The sequence below is a fragment of the Thamnophis elegans genome, chromosome 3 (genome assembly GCF_009769535.1).
Source record: "Thamnophis elegans isolate rThaEle1 chromosome 3, rThaEle1.pri, whole genome shotgun sequence".
NCBI lineage: Eukaryota > Metazoa > Chordata > Lepidosauria > Squamata > Colubridae > Thamnophis > Thamnophis elegans.
Window position 1 is genome coordinate 119,299,385 of NC_045543.1, and position 21,715 is coordinate 119,321,099.

The following is a 21,715-nucleotide window of genomic DNA, read 5'->3' on the forward strand; positions in this document are numbered from 1 at the left end:
TAGCTTTCCTATCAGTGAGAAAGTATGAAAATGATAAAAGCATGCTGTCCTACTGCATTATCAATTTTGCAGCACTGTTTATTTACTGTACATTGGCATTTTTAAGGTAGCAATAGCAATAGCAGTTAGACTTATATACTGCTTCATAGGGCTTTCAGTCCTCTCTAAGCGGTTTACAGAGTCAGCATATCGCCCCCACAGTCTGGGTCCTCATTTTACCCACCTCGGAAGGATGGAAGGCTGAGTCAACCCTGAGCCGGTGAGATTTGAACAGCCGAACTGCAGATAACAGTCAGCTGAAGTGGCTGCAGTACCACACTCTAACCACTGTGCCACCTTGGCTCAACCATATGAGAAAACTGCAATATAAGTACTTATTAGAATATCAAGAAAATATGAATTTTATTATTTCTCTGGCTTCCATCCTTTCCAAGGATTTTCAGTAACAATTTTATGAATGCCTGCTCAAAATAAATACCACTGAGTTCAGTAAGTGAGCAAAGGAGCCAAAGATTTTACAACAATTCTTTAAAAACAAGTTTTTTATACATTATAGTTGTTTGTGAGATGGAGGGATTTGTTTTAAAATGTGCTATTAAGTAGAAACAAGTAGCTCATTGTTGTTATTCTCAATGGCAACACTCTTCAGTGCAAAGATTTTATGGGACAGTATTGTGAAGTGATACAAGTGGATGAAAAAGTGTTAAATGTTGTTATTGTAACATTTCTCAATACTTCCCATTATCAAATACCAGCTATTTGAAGTGAGAAAACTTTTTAAAAGGTCTAGAAATGGCAATACACTAGTTCCATAAATTTGCACTATATATTAACTCTGATTTTAAAAGTAGTAAAAAAAGTATTGTTATGATACCAGTATACAGAGCCATTCTATAAACCACCATAAATACTGAAACTGACTTCATCATCATGGTAATAAAAAAGAAAAAAATGAAGTTAGCAGTAATTAACACTGAATATAAATTTATACAGGAAGTATAAAAAAATTTCAGTAGTTTTTTTAATTTTTAACTAAGGAACACACCTTACCTCCCCCTGTATAATTCCACGAACCACAGATGGCAAAAGAGGTTGAAACATTTCAGGGCCCAGCACTGGGTTCACTTTGAATACATTTTCTACAACCTAAAGATATTAATCAGATTAATTATTCAAATAGTCTCCAGTTTCAATCAACAGAGAAGAAAATGCTTAGTACACTATAATATATATGGCATAAAACAATACTGATACACTTGAGTTAAGCTTGACTTTTGGCGACTCTTTGATTAGACCAATTTGATGGGGAATGAAGAAAGTGTAATATTCATCAGAAGAGTTCATTTATTTTCAATTTCACAGTCCAACACCACTTAGGAGACTGTGAGTTCTAGTTCTGCTTTAGGCATGAAAGCCAAGTAGATGACTTTGGGTCAGACATTCTCAGCCCAACCAATTTCACAGTTTTGTTGTTGGGTGGAAGATAGGATGAAGATTATGTATGTTTGCCACCTTGAGTTATTTATGAAAATAATAAAAGCAGGATATAAACAAACAAACAAATATAATTTAGTAATAGTAATTTAATTTGGCTAAGAAGTAGAGTTAATTGAGTAAGGAGTATCAACACATGTACCATTTTACAAAATCTGCAATGCTTGTTTAATAACAGATAATGAAATGTAAGCAATGACAAGTTTATAACTGCATTTAATTTAAAAATATTCTACATATTACAACATCCCAACAATAAATTAGAAGGTCAGTTATTTACCTTCAGAACTTGAACTTGACCTTCAGTAGTTACATCTTTTAAGATCTCACAAAATGATCTGCAGAGATCAGATGAATAAATCTAGAATAAAAATTAATGTAGAATTCTGTTGTCAATTTGCTTATAAAAATTATTCTGTCATGACATACTAATTGTGCATTTATTAAATCAATAATTATAATTTTAACATCATTTTATAGTAGCTGAAGATGTTTTGTCTTCTAGCTTTAATATCCAACACAATTTTATAATATAATGTTACTTTCATTTGCTTTAAAAGAATTATTTTTAAACTGTTCCTCCTCCAACATTTCTTTGCCTTTAACAGGTGGATACAATAAAATTAGACTTATGCACTGTTGCATAAGAACTCATTGAAGGACAATTCATTCATTATCTCTTCAATTGCATCCCTCTGTGCCAACTGGTTATTGCTAGAACACCATGATTTCCAGAAACAACTTTTCCAAAAGGCAAAAGACCCAGGGAAGAAGGAGGACTATAAAATTCATAGTCAACTGAATTCTAATTTGTCTCATCTATTCTAATAAAGCTAACAGGATAGGCAATGAAGCATACAGAAATAACAGTAAGATTGTAAGAAGTTCTATTATAATTATTAAAATAACTTTAATTCAGTTTTTACATTGGAGGAAGGTGAGTACATGTGACTGTCATTAGCACTTACAATAATTTGCATACAAAAATGAAGTAGGTTAAAAGCCTTATATTTCACTTGTAATCTTGCTAAATGAAGCTAGTTTATAAACCTGGAAGTCGATCAACGATAAACCAGGTCATTATGAACTGCTATGATACTTTGAAAAGCCAATGATGCCAAAACATTTAACTGAGTCTTAGACACAGTGTACTATAATAAAAGGAAGAAATCCAAATATTAAGCATGCTGTAACTGAAGGAACAGAGACCTTAATAATAAAAATTCCACTTTCAAGTTAACTATAGTAATAATACAAAAAAGGATATTAATTGACGTGATCATTAGTGCCCCAAAATTTAATTATATAATTGATGAAACTACAGCTTTTCTACTGATTTTGTTTTCAAATCACATGCGTATCTCAAGTCTGCATTCAAAATGCATCTACAGTCTTTCTTTCGAGGACTACTTGCATTTTGAATAAAGAACTGTTAAGGGAAGCAGATGCAATGAAATCTTTTTTGATCACATTTGATTTGCTCCCCAACATATAGGACTGGCTACAGATCTGCTAAATAAGCCATTTAGTCATGCAAAGTACAGCTGGAGAATTGAAAGGAAAATTAGCAAGGAGAGATAGGGAAACACAGCTAATCGAAGGATCGACTGAGTCTATTTCTGGGGAGGAGCTTCATAGGCGTGGCTTTAATACTTGTAGACCCAGTCGTATTGGATCCTGACGGAGTCATACCCATGCCTGGATGATGCCTTAATGATATCTCCACCTACTGGAGAATTTGGGGAAGATAGGAGTTGGCTATCGTAAGGGATAAAGTGACATCTATTCTCTATCATATTTTTACAATAAAATATTGGCCAATGTTATTTCTCATCTTGTTCCCATAAAGCACATGATAAAAAAGTAGAGCTAATTATTACAATACTCCATGAAGTAATTATTAGTAGAATGGATAAAAGATTAACTCAAGAAAATTCAAGCTTTACAAAATACATAATACATAATATTGAATTTGATTTGATACATACCTGAAGAAATTCAGATGAAGATAAAAAAAGATAAGCATTGATGATCTTAAAGCAAATTCGGAGGTTTTCGGAACTTAATTCTAGAAAATGAGCATTAGATGATTTTAGCATTTTTACTGCGGTTTAATACCACTTAAGTTAACACGATTTTAGGAAATATTCTATAATATAGGTAAGTCCTTAACTTACAACCACAATTGAGCCCATAATTTCTGTTGCGAAGTGAGAAACTTGTTAAATGAGTTTTGCCCCATTTTACAACCTTTCTTGTCACAGTTATTAAATGAATCACTGCAATTGTTAAATTAATAACATGGTTATTAAGTGAATCTGGCTTCCAAATTGACTTTATATGTCATAAGGTCATAAAAGGTGATCACATGACCCCAGGAGACTGCAACTATCATAAATAAGGTTCAGTTGTCAAGCATCTGAATTTTGATCATGTGTCAATGAGGTTGCTTCAATGGTTATAAGTGCGAAATATGATCATACGTCACTTTTTTCAGTGCTTTTCAGTTCAGTGTAACTTTGAGCGGTCACTAAATGAACTATTTTAAGTCAAGTATTACCTATATAACCATTATATTCTTATAAATTATTCTAAAATCATCTAGGTAGACACAATTTACACTATCTGGAAATTACTCAGAAACAGTGGTTTTAATTACTAATTAGTGATTATTGGAAAGGCTATTACAGTGCCATTAAAAGAACAGTGGAAACTTTATGTATGCATGCATAATTCATTCAAATATTTAGAAGATAAATTGTTTATTAAATAAAAAATACATCTTAAAAAGGTCAAATATGTACATTCTGCAAAAAATCTCCAAATATTTTTATTTAATATTTTTATGATAAGTGAAGAGATCACAGCTCAATAATGCTTATAAAACAAGTAATCACTTTTAAGATCTTATAAATTTTGGTAAATATGGTAAATATAAATACAAAAGCAATAAATATACCACTATTATCTTTCCCCTTGATGCTATATATTGTAGTTAATGGAGTATTTATTGTACAATTAAAATTTTGCAATAATAGAGTCAATGGAACATGCAAGATACATGTGAAACAGAATTCTTTAAATTTTTTAGGATTGATTTATCTCTCAGATACTGCAATACCTTATATCAGTCTTTAGCCATTATATCAGTCTTTTTTCATTTAGATGAAAAAAGTAAAAAAAAACCTATTTTGTACAGGAAAAAAAATTATACAATTTTTGAATCTGAATAGATTAAATTCAAATATTGATAGCTTACCAAGAAGAGCTGACATGTTCTGGAATATTCTTAACAGCTCTGGAGTTAGGCAAGGACTATTCTCTAATGTTACTAACCTATAGATACATACAAAATAACAATAAATAATAGAATCTTTCTTAGAAACTAAAGTATATGATTAAAAATGAAGTTTTCTTGTCACAGTATATTGAATAGTGATAATTTCATATACCTATGCAGTAAGGATGTGAACTGATAAAAAGCAGTGAGAGATACTATTTTATTTTTAGTAATTTGTTAACATATTACTTTATACTGTACCTTTAAAAAACAACAACAACCTTAAATTGTTACAGTGGCACTGAATTAATGTGGTTAAGACTAGTCCTTGAACCTCTGTGGTCATGTGATGGCAATCTGGGTGCTTGGCAACCCATTTGAACTCACAACTACTTGCCAAGCACACTGTGATCACATGATCACCATTTGCAAATTTCCATGCTGGTTTCCCCACAATTCAAAGGTAAGTTGGAAGGGAAGACTAAAGTTGCAATGCTCTTCTCCATCCACATACCCCCCCTCCATCCTTGTGCCAAAATGTTGCAACATTTAACAATGTTATGATTTTGACTATACAACTTTTCATCCAATTAGTGGTATAGTTTATTCACAAATCAATGAAAACAATTCCAGTACCAAATCTCAGCTAAAAATTCAACTGAAATTGCTCCAGAAAATCATTTACTATTAAAATGCACCTGAATAATTTTCCTAGGCTAAGTAAGGTTTTCTTCCACAAAATTTATTACTGTCTCTTTGCACAGGGGAGACATATTATACCGAAAGGGACACTGTTAAGCTCCATTAATTATACGGCAGGTCAAATCCTAATTGAGGTTAATCAGCCTGTAGAGGCAAAGTCAATAAATTAAGTGTGGGCCTTTATTTTTTTACACTGTCTATATCTTCAAAATCTAAACTATAAGCGTAAATATAATCAAGAGGTACAATAAAAAACTGATCAGCAAAAGATGTAAATCATACAGGAGCAAGTATACCCTAAAATCAAGTATATGCAAGAGTATAAATTATCTAAAATCTCAAGATAAAGGGATTCATATTGCTCAATTTCCCCCCAAAATACAAATAATTTCCAAGTTACATGCTTATTATTGTGGATTGTATAAAAATACCTTTTCAGAGTATTCCCATTCAAAGAGGGTATAACACAGTTTCTGCTACCCCCTTGTGCCTTCTTTTATTAATCTGACTGTACATAACAGAGGGATCATTTTGTACTGAAAACCAGAACAGATTAGCTACAAGCTCTTTCTGCCCAAAGGCTACTCAAATGTAGTCTTAGCTGTGGTTTCTAAATTAATCCATCACCCTGGATTTTCTTTATTCATTTCTTTATGCTATAGCTGGGCTCACTGCTCATTGAGCAGTGATACATCGTTTCTGTCTCCTTTATTTCCTGCTGTGCTTCCCTTATGGCCATATCCCTCTCAATTTGTTTTAATCTTGTCCTCAGTTGCTGAATTTCCTGTTTATGTCTTTTTATGAAAAAGCCAGGAAGGAAAGAGCTAGCCAGACTTTTTAATGGCAAACGGGTTGTACTGGAACAATGAGTATCATACCAGCCAAATCTTAACATAAAGAATCTGATTCCTCCCTCCCCTCGTAATAACACAAAAGAAGATAGACCTGCACATGTTCTTATGTGAAAATAGTAGACTGTTTTAAAAATACTAAAATTAGTAAATAAAAACAGTATTAAATTCTTGATTTCTCCCAGTGATCCCAACTGGTGATTGTATCAAATTATTTATAAATTTGAACACTACTACTAGTTACTAACTTTACCTCAAATATTTTCCCCTTACATCTGTAATCTAGCTCAGGGGTCCCTGACCCATGGGGGTTGGGGACCCCTGGGCTACACAAGTGGCAGGCAAGCGTGCAAAACTCTGTTTGTGCAAATGTGGCTTTGTGCACTTGCCTACTACTTGCACAGAACCATCCTCTCCCCACCACTTCTGCTGGTCTGCAGAATCAGAAACGTTGGCAACTGCTGCTCTAGGTATCCAAGTTCTCCTTGTTATGTGAAATTTAGGGGAAACATTTTTGCTAGATTTAGTCAAACACTTATTCTGGGTATATGCTGTTAATTGCTGTTGCTGCGTATTCCCCAAATATCTGATATAAGCCATTAAGTATCACTTTTCTATTATAACAATTAGCATATATCTTAATATATTATGATATTTTTATTTACTTGTTTTGGAAAGATTCCTAATAGAAAAACAGACTTCAATTTAAGTTTTGTTTATAGTGGCAGTGATGGTATCAATATAAATATTAATGTTTAGAGTTCATTATGAGTTATAATCTTTTCCCAAATGATATGATGAATTTAGTTTTATATATTCAATTAATTATTTAATCAATAAATAATAGCGAGTTTTAAATTTTATGGCAATTGTAAATTCTTTTTATTTACTGATATTTTGTGTCACATCTACTACATTTTACTCATTACTCATTTTCTTCTTTTTCTTTTGTTTAATCATTTATGGTATATATGTACTATGTTCTTTAAGTGTTTTGAAAAAGAAGAAAGACTTACCATAGTTCTAATCCATCTTCTAGGAGATACACATGAGGAGGCTGGCTAACATCAGTACTTAGCTGAATAATTGGGAGCAGAAAAGTATAAAGATTCTTGCTTTCTGCTCCTAAACCCTGCAGAAAAAAATAATCAAAAGAAACAACAAACCCCTATGGTGAGAGTATGCATGTTAATTGTCCCTATTTCATTTGCAACAATGTGAAGTGATAGACTTCATACACTTTATTGCGCTTATGTTTTGGTGTATGAACTTTAGCTTGGGAACGCTTCTGTCTCAGTGTGTTAGTGCAGTGATCCCCAACTTTTGTGGCTTGGCAGGTGGGGGAGAAGAGGGGGACCAGACTGAGCGAGCGGTGGCTCAAAAGAGAAGCCTTTGGAGCATCGCTCATGTGAGTGGAGCTGTGCATGCTTACCCACAGCCTGTCTCTTGCAGAGCCCAATTCTGAATAAGTCACAGTCCGGTAGTGGGCTGCAGCCCAGGGGTTGGGAACCACTTTGTTAGTGGGTTTGAAGAACATAGGTATGTAGTGTTTCCCAAGTACCTGTTTTAAGGTATTTATTCATAAAGATAAAAATTGGACACCAAAAGATAAGAAGAGCAATGTAGTACATGCAGTTCAGTGGAGGGAAGAGTGTTCAGAGTTCTACATTGGAGAAACCAAGCGGAGAGAACTTTACACAAGATGACCCAGCAGAGAAGCAGCACTACAAGACCAGAATCAGAATATACCTTCATTTTAAAGAAAAAGGACACTCTTTAGAGGAAAATAATGTTCACATTTTGGACAGGTAGATGGTTTGAGAGAGGAATAAAGTATCCACTTATGCCAAATAAATAATGATAAATAATGCAATTTTCCCACCAATCGGGCTCTGTTGACCCTTGGGACTGGCGTCCCCTTGGGTATATCCAGCCGAAACAGCTTCCATGGATCGCCGTATCCATTCCTTTTTAGGGCTAAACAATATCGGTTGCCTCAATGTGCAAACATTGCTAGCGACTGGCTGCACCACCTGACAACCCTAGCCCAGGACCGAAAACAGTGGCGTCAAATTTCCATGGAAGTCGCCTATACCCACGATGGGTGAAGAGGCGTCAAGTACAAGTACAAATAATGCAATGATTAATAAATATCAAATTTTTGTAAAATATTGCTAATCTGTTGTTTCTAATGGAATACAAGTCCCATTAAATGCACTCAATTAAATTATTTTATGAAATGAATTGATAACTATTATTAAGGATGTTAGATGCAGCGTCAGTACCTTTTAACTTTAGATAGCAGAACATATTTTCCACTGTTCAAGAACTAGAAATACTAAGTAGGTCAGGTTTCATTCAGTATATAATGATCTACATTTTTTCCATAATAGAGATCAACTCTTCTATTTCAGCAGCCTTCTCTATTAACATTATATGAAATATGCACTGACATAAATGTAGAAAGCTTAACAATGGAGGATTCATGAAAGAATTCAAACCTGCTCTCATCTTACGGGATGAACTTGTTGAGATTCAGAAGAATTGAAATACAAGGCATAAGAATATGAAGTGAAAGCAAAAGAAAAGAAGTTTAGAATAAGAAAAAAGTTGGAATAGTTCTGCAGAATCCTCCAAAGTGTGTATATAGAGACGGAAGCAAGACTAGGGAGGTTGTAACAGGTGAAGTTAAAACAAACTCCCTTCTCTGAATTATAGACAACATTTCAAGAGAAATGAAAGGGAATCTTTCCACCATTTCTTTTTTCAAAAGAAAAAAGTTTTAGCCATGATTTGGCTAGTAAAGATATTCTAAATCTATTGTATTGGGTTTTTTTGGTTTCCTTTTAAAACAATCTTTATAGTCTTGAGGAATTCCTGAGTTTTCCTTTTGAACAAGTGTGTGCAATCTGCATGTAATTCCTGAGATTTTTTTTCCCCTTGGCTTTTGTGGCCTTCTATCATGAATGCTAAAATTCACAGCAATTTTTCCTAGAATTTGGTATGAGAAACTCATATAAACTATAATGCAGTCCCCAGGATAAGGATTATCACAATTAAAAACCATTAAACACCAGTCACTGCCCATATATGAACTAACCGTACCTACTTAATCACCTTCTGACCCTATCCTCACATTACTTTTGTTCCATGGCCACAGAAATATTACCTGTGCTATTATAATGTAATAAAATGTGCACATTCAAAACAAGCCTTACTTGTTTTATTGCTTAACTATGCACAGCACAAGAAAATCTCACAAGCAAAGAAAGCAAAGAGAAAGAAAAAAGGATCTGAACAACCCTATAACATTCCTTTTAGGCTAACCCTTAGAGGTTGAGGTACACTTTAATATTTAGTATGATATTAAATTTTACTGGGATATCAATATTATATAAGTTAAAAATACATGGAAGAAAAAAAGAGAAGAATTTACCTGAATAAGATGAATTAAGGTAGTCAGAATAGCACATCTCAGCATATTGTGTTCTTCACTTTGTTTCCAAAGTAGAGGTAAATACTGAACCAAGCATGCTACATAAGGTCTTATCTGTAATCAAAAGCAATGTAATATTGTTTTTAAGAGTGAAGTGAATCTAAATTCTTACATCTAAAAATTAAGAAATGCACTAATTTATTGTATTAACATCTTAATTCCATGACTGCATATGTTCAAGAAAATAAACAATTTCATACTCTTTTTTAAAGAAAACAATATGCAAAATCAAGTGACAGCTTTGTCTAAGAATTAGCATCATCGTTACAACAATTTTGAGAGAAGCTCTAGAAAAAAAGTTTATATTTTATTGCAAGTCTAAATTATGTTATAAATACTATTCATAAATAATGTGTAAAAAAATCAGTACTGGATTTTCTTGAACTTTCAAACTGAGAACTAAGTATTGTTTCTAGGATGGATAAGAGGCATGGATATCAGGGAATATTTCGGCCAAGGCAATTATTTCCAGTGGTACTTCCTTCAGAAACCACAGCAGGATAGAGGGTGTTTCTGACCGAAAACATTTAACCTATCAATTATAACTCCCTCTTCAACAGCTCTTTAGGGAACAGGAAAGGGGAGAAGAGCACCACAGGAAGCGTATGATAATATAAAGCATGTATTTTGATCCTTAGGCTAGAGGTTTCTTATTCTCAGTTATGTACTGTATTTGTACAACCATGCAAGACAGAATTGTATCCTTTTAATTTGGGGTAGGCAGATCAGACTGTTTGTTCTTGGAAATGGTTCTTCACCTCTAAAGCTAGGTAAAATACCTGAAGATTTGATCTGTTTCATCAGAGCTTAAAGGAGCAATGAAAATTCAGTCTATGGAACTCTATCTCATGAGTTTACTTAATTTACTCAAATACAGGATTTCAATCCAAACAATGGGCATACTGTATCCTTTAGGATATTTTGATATCTTTAATGTAGTGTGGCTACTAAAATATATTAATCCATTGGTTTCTCTTAAGTTTTACTAATTTGCTACTATATTTTTGAAGAATTTTATGTTTATTGCATTTCATTTTTAATGTATTAGCTTAGTGATTTTATAAACAGGCTAAAATAGAAAGTGACGTATTATTTATTAAGAAAAACACACCCAAACCAATGTTAATGTGCTCAAGATCTGACTTGTCATCAAGCCTGGAAATCTTAGGGGACTGGTGAGATTCATTGTTGATATGGTTCCATTGCTGACTGAATCTCTTGTATGTGCTCCATTTAAAAAATGTCTGTTTGACATATTGTTTGTTTGTTTTTTGCTGTACTATTTTTCACTCAATCATATGATATAAACATGATAAATAAATAAATAAACTGCTTGATATAACGTATTTGTTTACTTATTTAGGATCGAACAGAAATCATGAATATGAAAAAGTTCTAACTGTTACAGAACTTTAATGGCAGGGTAATGCATTTTTATTTAAAAAATTCAACAAATTAAAATGATACGTGGTTCAACAAGTTCAAGGAAATGTCATCTGATTTCTTTTTTTAAGTTTAATATGAATTTAAAAATGAAAGAAAAATTGAAATTTACCTGTATATTGACTCTTTCAATTACACAAGAGAGAACATGGAGGACATGCATCTTTGTGTCACATTCTCTAACTTCTTGAAGAAGTTTAAAGAGCAATGTAAACATAGATTCCAAGTACTATAAGAAAAAAATTGGCTGTTAATAATAGTTGTTTCATTTACTGATCCCAAATATTTAATAAGAGTAACTTTTATATCTGAAATATCTGGTCTATCTTTGCCACAAATCTAATCCTATAACTTGTATTAAACATTACTAGGATTCACTTCCTATTTCAAAATTAGTTTTTCTCCTTCTCTTTTTTTATTCTCTGTCCCTCATGCCTCTTCTATGAATTATATTTCTTCATATTCAGTTTTAAGATACCTGAAATGATAATAGCTCATTAAATATACAATATTTATCAGACATAGATAACTAAAAGTGTGTTTCCTCTATAAATCAGCAAGATAAAATTTAGAAACTTTCATAGTTGCACAATACATACTACTATATCAACTTTTATAATGAAAATATCCCCACCTTTCAACTGAAATATTTACTTGTAATTAGATAAAATACTTACTGGTAAGAACTGGTCAGTCCTAAATTCAAAATCATCCACTGGTAAAATTGAGTTAAGAAAAATTGAACCCTGTATCTCATGATTTAAAACAAAAACAAAACCCAAAACCCAATCTAAATGTTTTCAGAATTCTGTACATCATAATAATTTACACAAGGAAAAGGATATCAAGTTTTAATGTTGTTGCTGTCTCAATACGGACCTGAGTGAAAATAATTGAATCAGAACATATTATAAAGATATATAGGAATTATTTGCAGAACATACAGCTATGAAGGTTTGAAGGTTGAAGGTTTATTGCATTTATATGCCGCCCTATTCCCGGAGGGACTCAGGGCGGCTAACAAACCCAGAAGGGGGGGGGGTTAAAACAAACAAGGTAACACAACAAACAAGATACAGAGAGAATTTAAAAACAATCAACAGTCACACAATTCGAGGGGGGGAAGGGAACTTGTCAACCCCAGGCTTGCCGGCACAGCCAGGTTTTAACGGCTTTACAGAAAGCCTGGAGGGAGGTGAGGGTCCGAATCTCCATGGGGGAGTTCGTTCCAGAGGGCCAGAGCAGCCACAGAGAAGGCCCTCCTCCGGGTAGTAGCCAGGCAACATTGGCCAGTAGATGGAATCCGGAGGAGGCCTAATCTGTGGGATCTAAATTGGTCTTTGGGAGGTAATTGGCAGCAGGCGGTCTCTCAAGTACCCAGGTCCAATACCATGAAGGGCTTTATAAGTGACGACTAGCACCTTGAAGCGTATCCGGAGACCAATAGGTAGCCAGTGCAGCTTGCGGAGGATAGGTGTAATGTGGGTGTACCGAGGTGCACCCACAATCGCTCGCGCGGCTGCATTCTGGACGAGCTGAAGTCTCCGAATGCTCTTCAAGGGCTGCCCCATGTAGAGCGCATTGCAGTATGCCATAATTGGGATGGATGATTTTGGCATTTTCACTTGAGGTTCTAAATCTCAAATCATTTGGGTAAGTTTGATTAAGACTTCAACCAGGCCAAGTGATATTTCCACAAGGTGAATCAGAGACGGACAGGAAATATGACTTTCAGAAATTTAGATTGAACAACTTCTAAAGCAGGGTTATACTTATAAACACTGAGTTGTGTACCAAATAACATGAAAGCCAAAACATTTACTTTATAAAATTCTATTGCTGCAAGGCATTCTGCAGCAATAGTGAATAACTGAATAACTTAGTTATGGAGTAACTGAGGAAATTAAGAATTTCTCTAGAACAATGTGGCAATAAAAAAAAAAAACCAAGTCACCTACAGTATGCAGATCAGTTTGGGCTACGAATAAACGGGATATATAAGAGATTTGAAATAGGGTGGTAGGCAAATGTTGAAGAGTGATACTCTTATTCAGAAAGGTCCGTAATAATGTCCTTTATGTAGAAGTTGAAGGGAAAAAGAATATAGCCCTGTTTGATAGGACTGAGGTTGATTAATTTGCATTGTAGTCCATTAATGTAAGACGGCGATTAATTTTCTTATTGAAAGAAGACAACTAATTTCCTCCATAATTTCTCCTGAGGAATTGAGCTGAAGACTATTCAATAAATGTCACATAAAGGTCTTCTTTAATAGGGCAAGTATTTTTCAGATAAATGGTGCAAAACCGTTCATTGATACACTTGATTATTCTGATCTAAATTCTGCTTGTTCAGAAGTCAAGTTATTATCTGAATACATTCACTCTAAATGTGTACAGTAGAAATGTTGGCAATTAATGACAATAATTGTCACCTTTAAAGCCTTACATTGCCTGAAGTCAGGTTATTTGAAGGATCGTCTTTTCCCTGTTACATCTATCTGACCCACCAGACTGGGGAGGCAGGGTATGTTACAGGTCTCCTCTCTTAAGGAGATCCATTTGGATGGACCAAGAAGAAGGGCCTTTTCCATGGTAACTCTCCCCCTGTTGAACATTATCCCTGCAGTCATAAGACTGGCTCCACCTTGATATTCTTTTGAAAGGCCTTGAAAATGTGCTTTTGCTAGCACACCTGGGGACCCCAGGGCAATACAGAGATCTAAAGATTACCTTTCAAAATTGTATATTTAAAAGATCTGCAGAACAGTTTTCATTAAATATTTTATAAAAAGTAAACATCTTTGGAAAAACTCCTCATAGGCTAATATATTTCCCATACTTGTAAGGAGTTGAAATGGTAGAATATAAATTAATAACATTCAAATTTGGGAATAACTTTTGAGGTTGAATACAATGAGGAAGAGTGTATAAACTTTATTTTCTTTCTTTGTTATTGACAATATTCTCACTGAGAAGATAGAAAAAATAATAATATTGTGCAAGGAGTCTGGACTAGAAACTACTATATGGAATATTGGTTTGGTCCAGACTGATATGCCTCACACTATGTCTTATCTTTTTTTTATTAAAAATGTTAGCTTTCTGCAAGGTTTTTCTTCCTGCTACTTGAATTCCCTACCAGTCAGAATTATCAATGAATCTGAATTATACTTCATTTAACTTCCTAATAAAGAGAAAAGATTTTCAGGTAAAGATAGGATGCCCATACACAAACCCCATTGAATACTGAATAGATGAATTTATAACTGCAGTCTAAAAATGACTGGCAACTAGTGAAAATACATCTTCAGACTTTCTCTGTGATAGTCACATCCTACCATTACCCACAGCGATTCTTATGGATCAAAGACTTTCTTGGTATAATACAAAGCAAACATACCGTTTTGACATACAAAGATGACCTCCTTAAGGCTTTCTGAGATAGGTTTGCTGTATTTTGTAGCACACTGAATTGAATGTCAAGTTTTTGACAATCAAAGAGGAATGTAGTTAACATGAGATGCATTCAGGACAAAGAAGCTGGATCTTAATTTAGGTAAGAAATAAGCACTCCAAGAAAAGGAAGCAGCTAAACTTGAGAAAGCTCACGAATGAATTACAACTGATATAGTTAGGAGTATTTTGCATGAACCCTACCCTGGAGAAACAGTTTTTGCTTTAGTCAATGACATTCTGTTTAAACTACAATAATATGGGATGGACAGAGTCACCTTAAAGACTGTTTAAAACAACTGAAACAAAAACACAGATGTCTATAAATATAGATGGTAGCAGAAGGCAGAGCATTTGATTTTAATAGCTTAGCAGCTGCAGTAGTTGATGATGCAGACAGTTCTTGTCTAGCAACTGCAATTAGTACTGACGCTCTGGCTGTTAAGCGGAGTAGTCATTAAATGAAATCGCAGCTGTGGTTATACCTTACTATAGCTTTCCTTTGCTTTACAGATTTGCAAAGGTCATATATGTGAGGATTGTTTGCAAAGTTACTTTTTATTACTATTGCAACTAAATGAAGATATGTACAGTTATTTGAAAAATAAATATGTATCAATGTTTTATCTTTATTAAAACAGTATATGAAAATAAAGGTGATATACAGATACAATTCTAACACAATACAAAAACTAGACAATTGAATCAAGAGAACTCTCAGTGACTCAATAAGAAAGGCCAAACTAACAAAGAACAGTGGTGGATAAGCAGCAATGGACCTATCCTCTCACACCTCTAAGGATGCTCCAAAATGCACAAGGCTGACATATTCCTCTTACAAATTATGTCATTATCAATCCTTAACTACAAGATCGCAAAAGGATTAACAGAAAGCTTGGGCACGTCACAAGATGAAGCAAGTAGTCCATCAACTCTTCACTATAGTGCTTTTAAACAATCAGAGACCTGACTATATAGATGAGGACAAAATCATGGTCCCATTTGATATCATAGCTGTGTTCACGTCCACAGATCTGGAATTAGCCAAAGAATCTATGACCACACTGCTCCACAGCACCCCTACCTTAACCAAATATACAAAGATTTAAACAATCAGGATTATGGGTCTCATAAACATCTGCCTAAATTAAATCCTTTGTCAAATCAAAGGATCATCACTTTCAGGATTTATAGCAGAGATTGTTATGCAACGTCTAGAAGACATAGCACTTCCACAAATATAATCCAAAATAGATATGTAGATGACACCTTCACCATAATAAAAAATGATCAATTAGAAAACACTCACAGAACCATCAATAACATTTTCAAAGGAATCCAGTGTACCAGAAAAGAAGAAAACAACAACTCACTACCCGACCTGCACATCCTGATCAGCAGAGACCACAATGGCAAACTAGAAACACAAGTGTATAGGTAATCAACCATATCAATCAAGTGCTCCAATACCAAAGCAACAACTCTACCTTCCACAAGAGGAGCTGCGCAAGAACTTTGTTTAGACAAACACAAACTCGCTGCAGCAAACCTGAACAGAAAAAGGAAACAAAGCACCTATACAATATATTCAAACAAAGTAGATATCCACACAACTTTGTCAAAAAGTACCTGACCACTCAACACAATACAGCATAACCAACACAAGTCCTAAGAGAATAACACTGCCATACATCAAGACTAGCTCAGAAACAACCAACAGATTACTATTATCATAAGACACAAACAACTAAAGCTTTTAAAAACATCCTACGTAAACAAAAAACCCAGCAGCCCCAGAAGAAAAAACAGGTGTCATCTCCAAAATACAGTGTAATGACTGCAACAACTACTAAGAAGAACAAACAGATAGGAGATCGGCAGAATGCATCCATGAACACCAACTAGAAGTCGGAAGACATGGTGAAAACTCTGTAATTTCACAACACATGAACCGATTTAACCATGGCTTCAATTGGAAAACTGTGACCATCCTAGACCAAGCCAAGTCCAAAAACGCAAGGGAATTCTAGAAACCTGCTGGGACTTGCTGGGATAGCCGAGCTTGGAATTCCTTTCCACTTGTAGACAATCTTTCAAGATTGATGTCAAATTGTTTGGCAATTTTTTAAAATCCCTTTCTAGACTCTATAATCAACTTTCTGAATGCCTCAGAGAACTCTTTCATCATGATGCACCAGTTAAAAAACAAAGAACAAATCAAACTAAAATCTGAGGTTTAAATAAGACAGGTGCCTTCCAACTACTCTCTCATGATGTTCTATTCATTTGAACCTGATTTGGTGCACCTGATTCTAAATTTAGGTATGTTAAGGGTGATAAATGAGGGGTATACTTACTTTTTCCACATGCAAAATACACAATGGACAACAAAATGTAAATGGTGCATGATTACTTTGAGTTCAAACCACTCATCTGGCTTGGTACTAAAATAGATTATTTTAATTGGCTTAGCACAGAAATGTTATTCTGAATACTAACTGAATACACCTTCAGTTAGATTGGATACTGGGGGGGAAAAACTACTTCAGATTTTCTGAGTTACATAAAGAACATTTCAAAATCCACAGAGACATCACTAACAAAAGAATGTGGCAAGAAGCAAATATCAATAAACTGAACATGGAAGGCTAGGTATATAATAAAGAAAAGCTACGTATTTGTAAAAATAAGCCAGACATACCACTAAATCTTCATCTTGAAGCAAATTACAGATTGCGTCATACAACATAGGTCTCAAATCAGGCTTGAATTTCACAGAAATCCATTGACCAATTAGCCAGATCACTCGCCGCCGTATTGGTTTATACCTATAAATACAAACATTATTTTTTGAGGTCATGGTTATTAAAACTGGTAACTAAAAAGGTTAATATCAAAACATTCTCAGTAACTTTATTCCTACAATGTCTGAACACTTGCAGGATTTTTTTAAACAATATTTGAATCTGGGGTCAGCTGATTGCAAATGTTTAATTTTCTATAAAATAAATAAAAATCGGTTGACAATAATTTCAAAGAAAAAGGATTACAACAAAATATTTTATATTGAATACATTCAAGAAATAAAGTTAATTGACTTTTCTTTTTACAACCTTGGAATCCCTTTTATCGGGGTGGAATCAGGGCAATTGAATAGAGCTGAGCATTTACTGGCGGGATGCTCTTCCTGACACGTATGTGGAGTTCACAGTGAGATATTTTCTTTCTGCCCTGATAGAGAAACAACTGTCTGCTGCCTAGGATTAAACTCTCAACTTTCCGAGTGGGAGGCTTCTAGGCCATTGCACTACTCAGTAAGTTTGCCATATTTTTCGCTCCATAAGACTCACTTCTTCACCCCAAAGTGGATGAAAATGTCTGTGCTTCTTATGGAGCGAATGTTGCAGTCTTTTATATTGCAACTTATGTGTGGTCTCTCTGCCTCCTGCCCTCACTTCACTGCTGCTTCATATTCAGCACTCCATATTAACAGTGGGACGGCGCCCCATATTCACAGTACTCTGAATGTTTTTTTTTGTTGTTTTCCTCCTCTAAACCTAGGTCCGTCTTATAGTGCAAAAAACATGGTAGCCATTTTAGGGATATGTCGTTTGTAATCTCTATATCACAAATGCATTTGGAATCTACAGGAATCACAATTCGTAATATTCATTTCTAATGAATATCATTATGACTGGAAGCAAACAATTTTTTCCAGATGTTGGTAAATTATAATTTTCTGTAGGAAAACTTTATGAAGAATGTCATTGCTTTTTTGACAGTTTGTTTAAAAATTCAAAACATATATATGATATGACTGGCTCCAATAACATTTGTTTCAAGAATGTACATTAAAGAAAAATGAAGTCTTCCTTCAAATTCTATTAAAAATACTGAACTGATTTGTTGTCTTTTTAATCTTTTAAAAAAATCTCTGTCTAGGTTGCAGTCCTAGGATTTCTCACTAATTACCTATCATTTGCTCCCCCCCCCAATCAATTATTGTTGCTAAGTGTTCCCATTATATGTTAAGGCAATCTACATTATAATGTAGAATACAAACTATACAAAACAATTGGTATCTTGTATTATCACAATCCAGAAAGTGTTAAAATCCAAAGTGCAGCCTATGTATGGAGCTGCCACTGTAGCAATTCCTTATTTCTACTTTAACAAAACTGTGTGTAGCTATTGTGGAGGAATATGGAAAGAAGTAACAGTAGGTTGGCAAGTGCAATGCCAGCAATTGTGTCAGATTCCAAGTTTAGAACAAGGGAAGAAAGCAACAGAGAGATTGATAAAATTCAACACATGCATAATATTTGTCAATAATCTATAATACATACAATATTTTAAATTGATTGAATGCAGAGAAACCAACTTTCCCAAAACTGCATTATTTACACTAAATTTGTGGGAACAATCAGCTAAAAAAGTCACATACCTGTTATGAATAACTTGCAATTCAGCTAGTAGTTGGGTTTTAAACCACTGATCAAAATCCACACTATCAAAGAGTTCATATGCTGCTAGTCCAACTGCATTGTACACTGAACAAAGCAAAATTAATGTGGGCATTTTTAAAAAAAATGCTATAATGTAATTTTAAATGTACAGGTTCAACAAGGAATGCAATTTGCCAAACATATTAACTTTTGTAAGATTATTAAAATTATCATTTTGGGCTGTAACATAAAAGGAATACTGCTGGGCCACATCGAAGATTTACTTAATCTATTATTTTGCACACAAAGTAACAGATTATGGGGTGCTTTTGGGAGCCCCATAGAATGACACAATCTTCTAAAGTTTCAATTAAACAAGTGAATAACTAAGAATTCACTATAAACTGTTGGATTTATATATAATCCAACTCCTCATACTAAACAAGGTCCAGTATAAGTAGATCTATCATGATTTTTCATGGGTGTCTAAAGATAAAGATAATCTAGCTCTTTCTAGCAAACTTACAATTTCTTTCTTTACATACACATCTGTATCTGTCTATCAATCTAAAAATGTCACTCCACTGTTTGATACATGCCTAATCATAATTCCTCTGATTTCAATGTAAGTTCCTTTCTCCATTATATATAGCATTTATTAGAAAACCTGTTTAAATGCAAAACTCTGCATGTCCATGCCAGATATGAAACAATCCTATAGAGATTTCCATTTAATTTTTCCTTTTGTCTGATATGAGTGTTTCTTAAAAAATATCCTCCTGGCCAATTATTTTGTAGGTTGTATGGTAGGTTGGCTTTGGCATCAAATAATCTATTTCTCTGACCTTAGGACTTAAATGAATGGAGGGATTTTGTTTCCTATGTCAGAACATTCAAAAATTTCAAAAATGTTCTGCTGGAAGCATCTAAAGAACATTTTCTATATCAAGAAGAATTGGAAATGTTCTATATCAATTTCAGAATACATTTTTAATTCAATCCTGTGCAGAACCTAATTTTATAAACTCTATATTAATTACCTGCACTGTTTATTCTGATAATTGTTTTCAAAACTTCTGACTATGTTATACTGTCATTTATTAAAAGACATTAGTAAACAAGCAATATTCCACATGTCAATCTAAAATTATTATTTTTAAAAAACTGTATTTACCAGCATCTTTAATCAGAAGAGCATGAGTATCATCCATGTTGGTGGGGCCTGAAGTAATATATGTAACAGAAAAATACTTAGAAATTCTTTTTATTCGCTGACAAATGAAGAAATAAACTGTTTTCATGTGAAAGTTATTTATAAATATGCATTTGTTTTACAATTATAATACTATCAAAATTGAAAGAAATCATAATGAAAGGAAAGCATTTACTTGAAAAGAGAAAAGTAGATATTTATGCATGGTAACCACTTATCAGCATTATAATGCAATAATCTTATATGAAGGCAATTCATATAAGGCAATTGCAGAATGTCCTAGAATTTAGGAAGACGTTGTGGTTCTCATCACTTTCCTCAATCGCTTATAAACATTGTAATCTATAAATAACATCTGTACAGGTAAAAGTGAAGTTTTTATATATTTCGAGATCACCACTGAAAAACTAGAGCTGGTGAATAACTAGTTCTTTTTTGTGTGTGGTTATTAATTGGCAATAATTCAGGTGATCAAAAAGTTAAGTATGTCAGGATTCCTCTGTCTGGATGCAGCAATGCATTAAATATTTGGTATACACTATTTCATGAACTAGAAGACTGGTCTTAAATTGAAGCACCACAGGCTAAGATAACCTTTGATTCAGAATACTTCACAATAGAGAAGTCTGGTCAGTTGGCAGGGAAAAGACTTCTTAATCAACATTCAAAAACCAAGAAACTCCAAATTGGAACAATATGTTTAACAGGAGGGTATGAGAGTAACAAATTCTTCAAGAAATGTTTCCAATGTATAGCTTATCCAATATATATTCTGTTTTTTATTACAATTATTTTATAGTTCCCGAGTGATATGGGGGAATCAGGTACTGTACATTAGATTTACCGTGAGTAAATTCCTGCTTTACTTTCCCCGGGTTTTATATGGTTACTCTTCAAAACATCCAGACCCTACCTTACTTGTTCACATCCAAGTGCTTATTTCTAACATTGCTATCATTCCTTAGTATCATTGTTCCTTCTGTTTCTGCATAGTATCTAATAATTTACATTCAGAGCCTTGTACCTTGGCCCTCTTACAGCTCATTAGATTTTAATGCATGATAGCTATAGTAGAACTACTGCATCTTATACGGATGATAGTATACCTCTATTCAGAAGACTAGCTCAATATCACCTCCTCTAAAAATATCCCACTTATGATACCTTTTTCACTCTGGGTGTCAAACCCTGTGATGAGGGCATGATTAAGAAAACAAGAAACACACATGGAATTAGGGATATGCATGAAAACACCACTGCTAACTAATTTCTTCTGATCCTTTAAATTCTGACTTCAAAAGCTCAAAATATATAACAATAGCATTAAGACTTATAT

The 21,715-nt window shown here is 33.8% G+C and overlaps 1 protein-coding gene across 1 annotated transcript in view; it reads right to left on the reverse strand.

Annotated features, from left to right (window-relative positions):
* Positions 1 to 21,715, reverse strand: part of IPO11 (importin 11) — a 61,311-nt gene that overhangs the window by 19,893 nt on the left and 19,703 nt on the right. Inside the window, 12 exon segments of the mRNA XM_032212637.1 lie at positions 1,051 to 1,146; positions 1,775 to 1,855; positions 3,483 to 3,562; positions 4,754 to 4,830; positions 7,344 to 7,459; positions 9,764 to 9,877; positions 11,379 to 11,495; positions 11,944 to 11,984; positions 12,112 to 12,145; positions 17,423 to 17,549; positions 19,166 to 19,271; positions 20,341 to 20,388. Coding sequence (XP_032068528.1) covers positions 1,051 to 1,146; positions 1,775 to 1,855; positions 3,483 to 3,562; positions 4,754 to 4,830; positions 7,344 to 7,459; positions 9,764 to 9,877; positions 11,379 to 11,495; positions 11,944 to 11,984; positions 12,112 to 12,145; positions 17,423 to 17,549; positions 19,166 to 19,271; positions 20,341 to 20,388 — 1,037 coding nt within the window.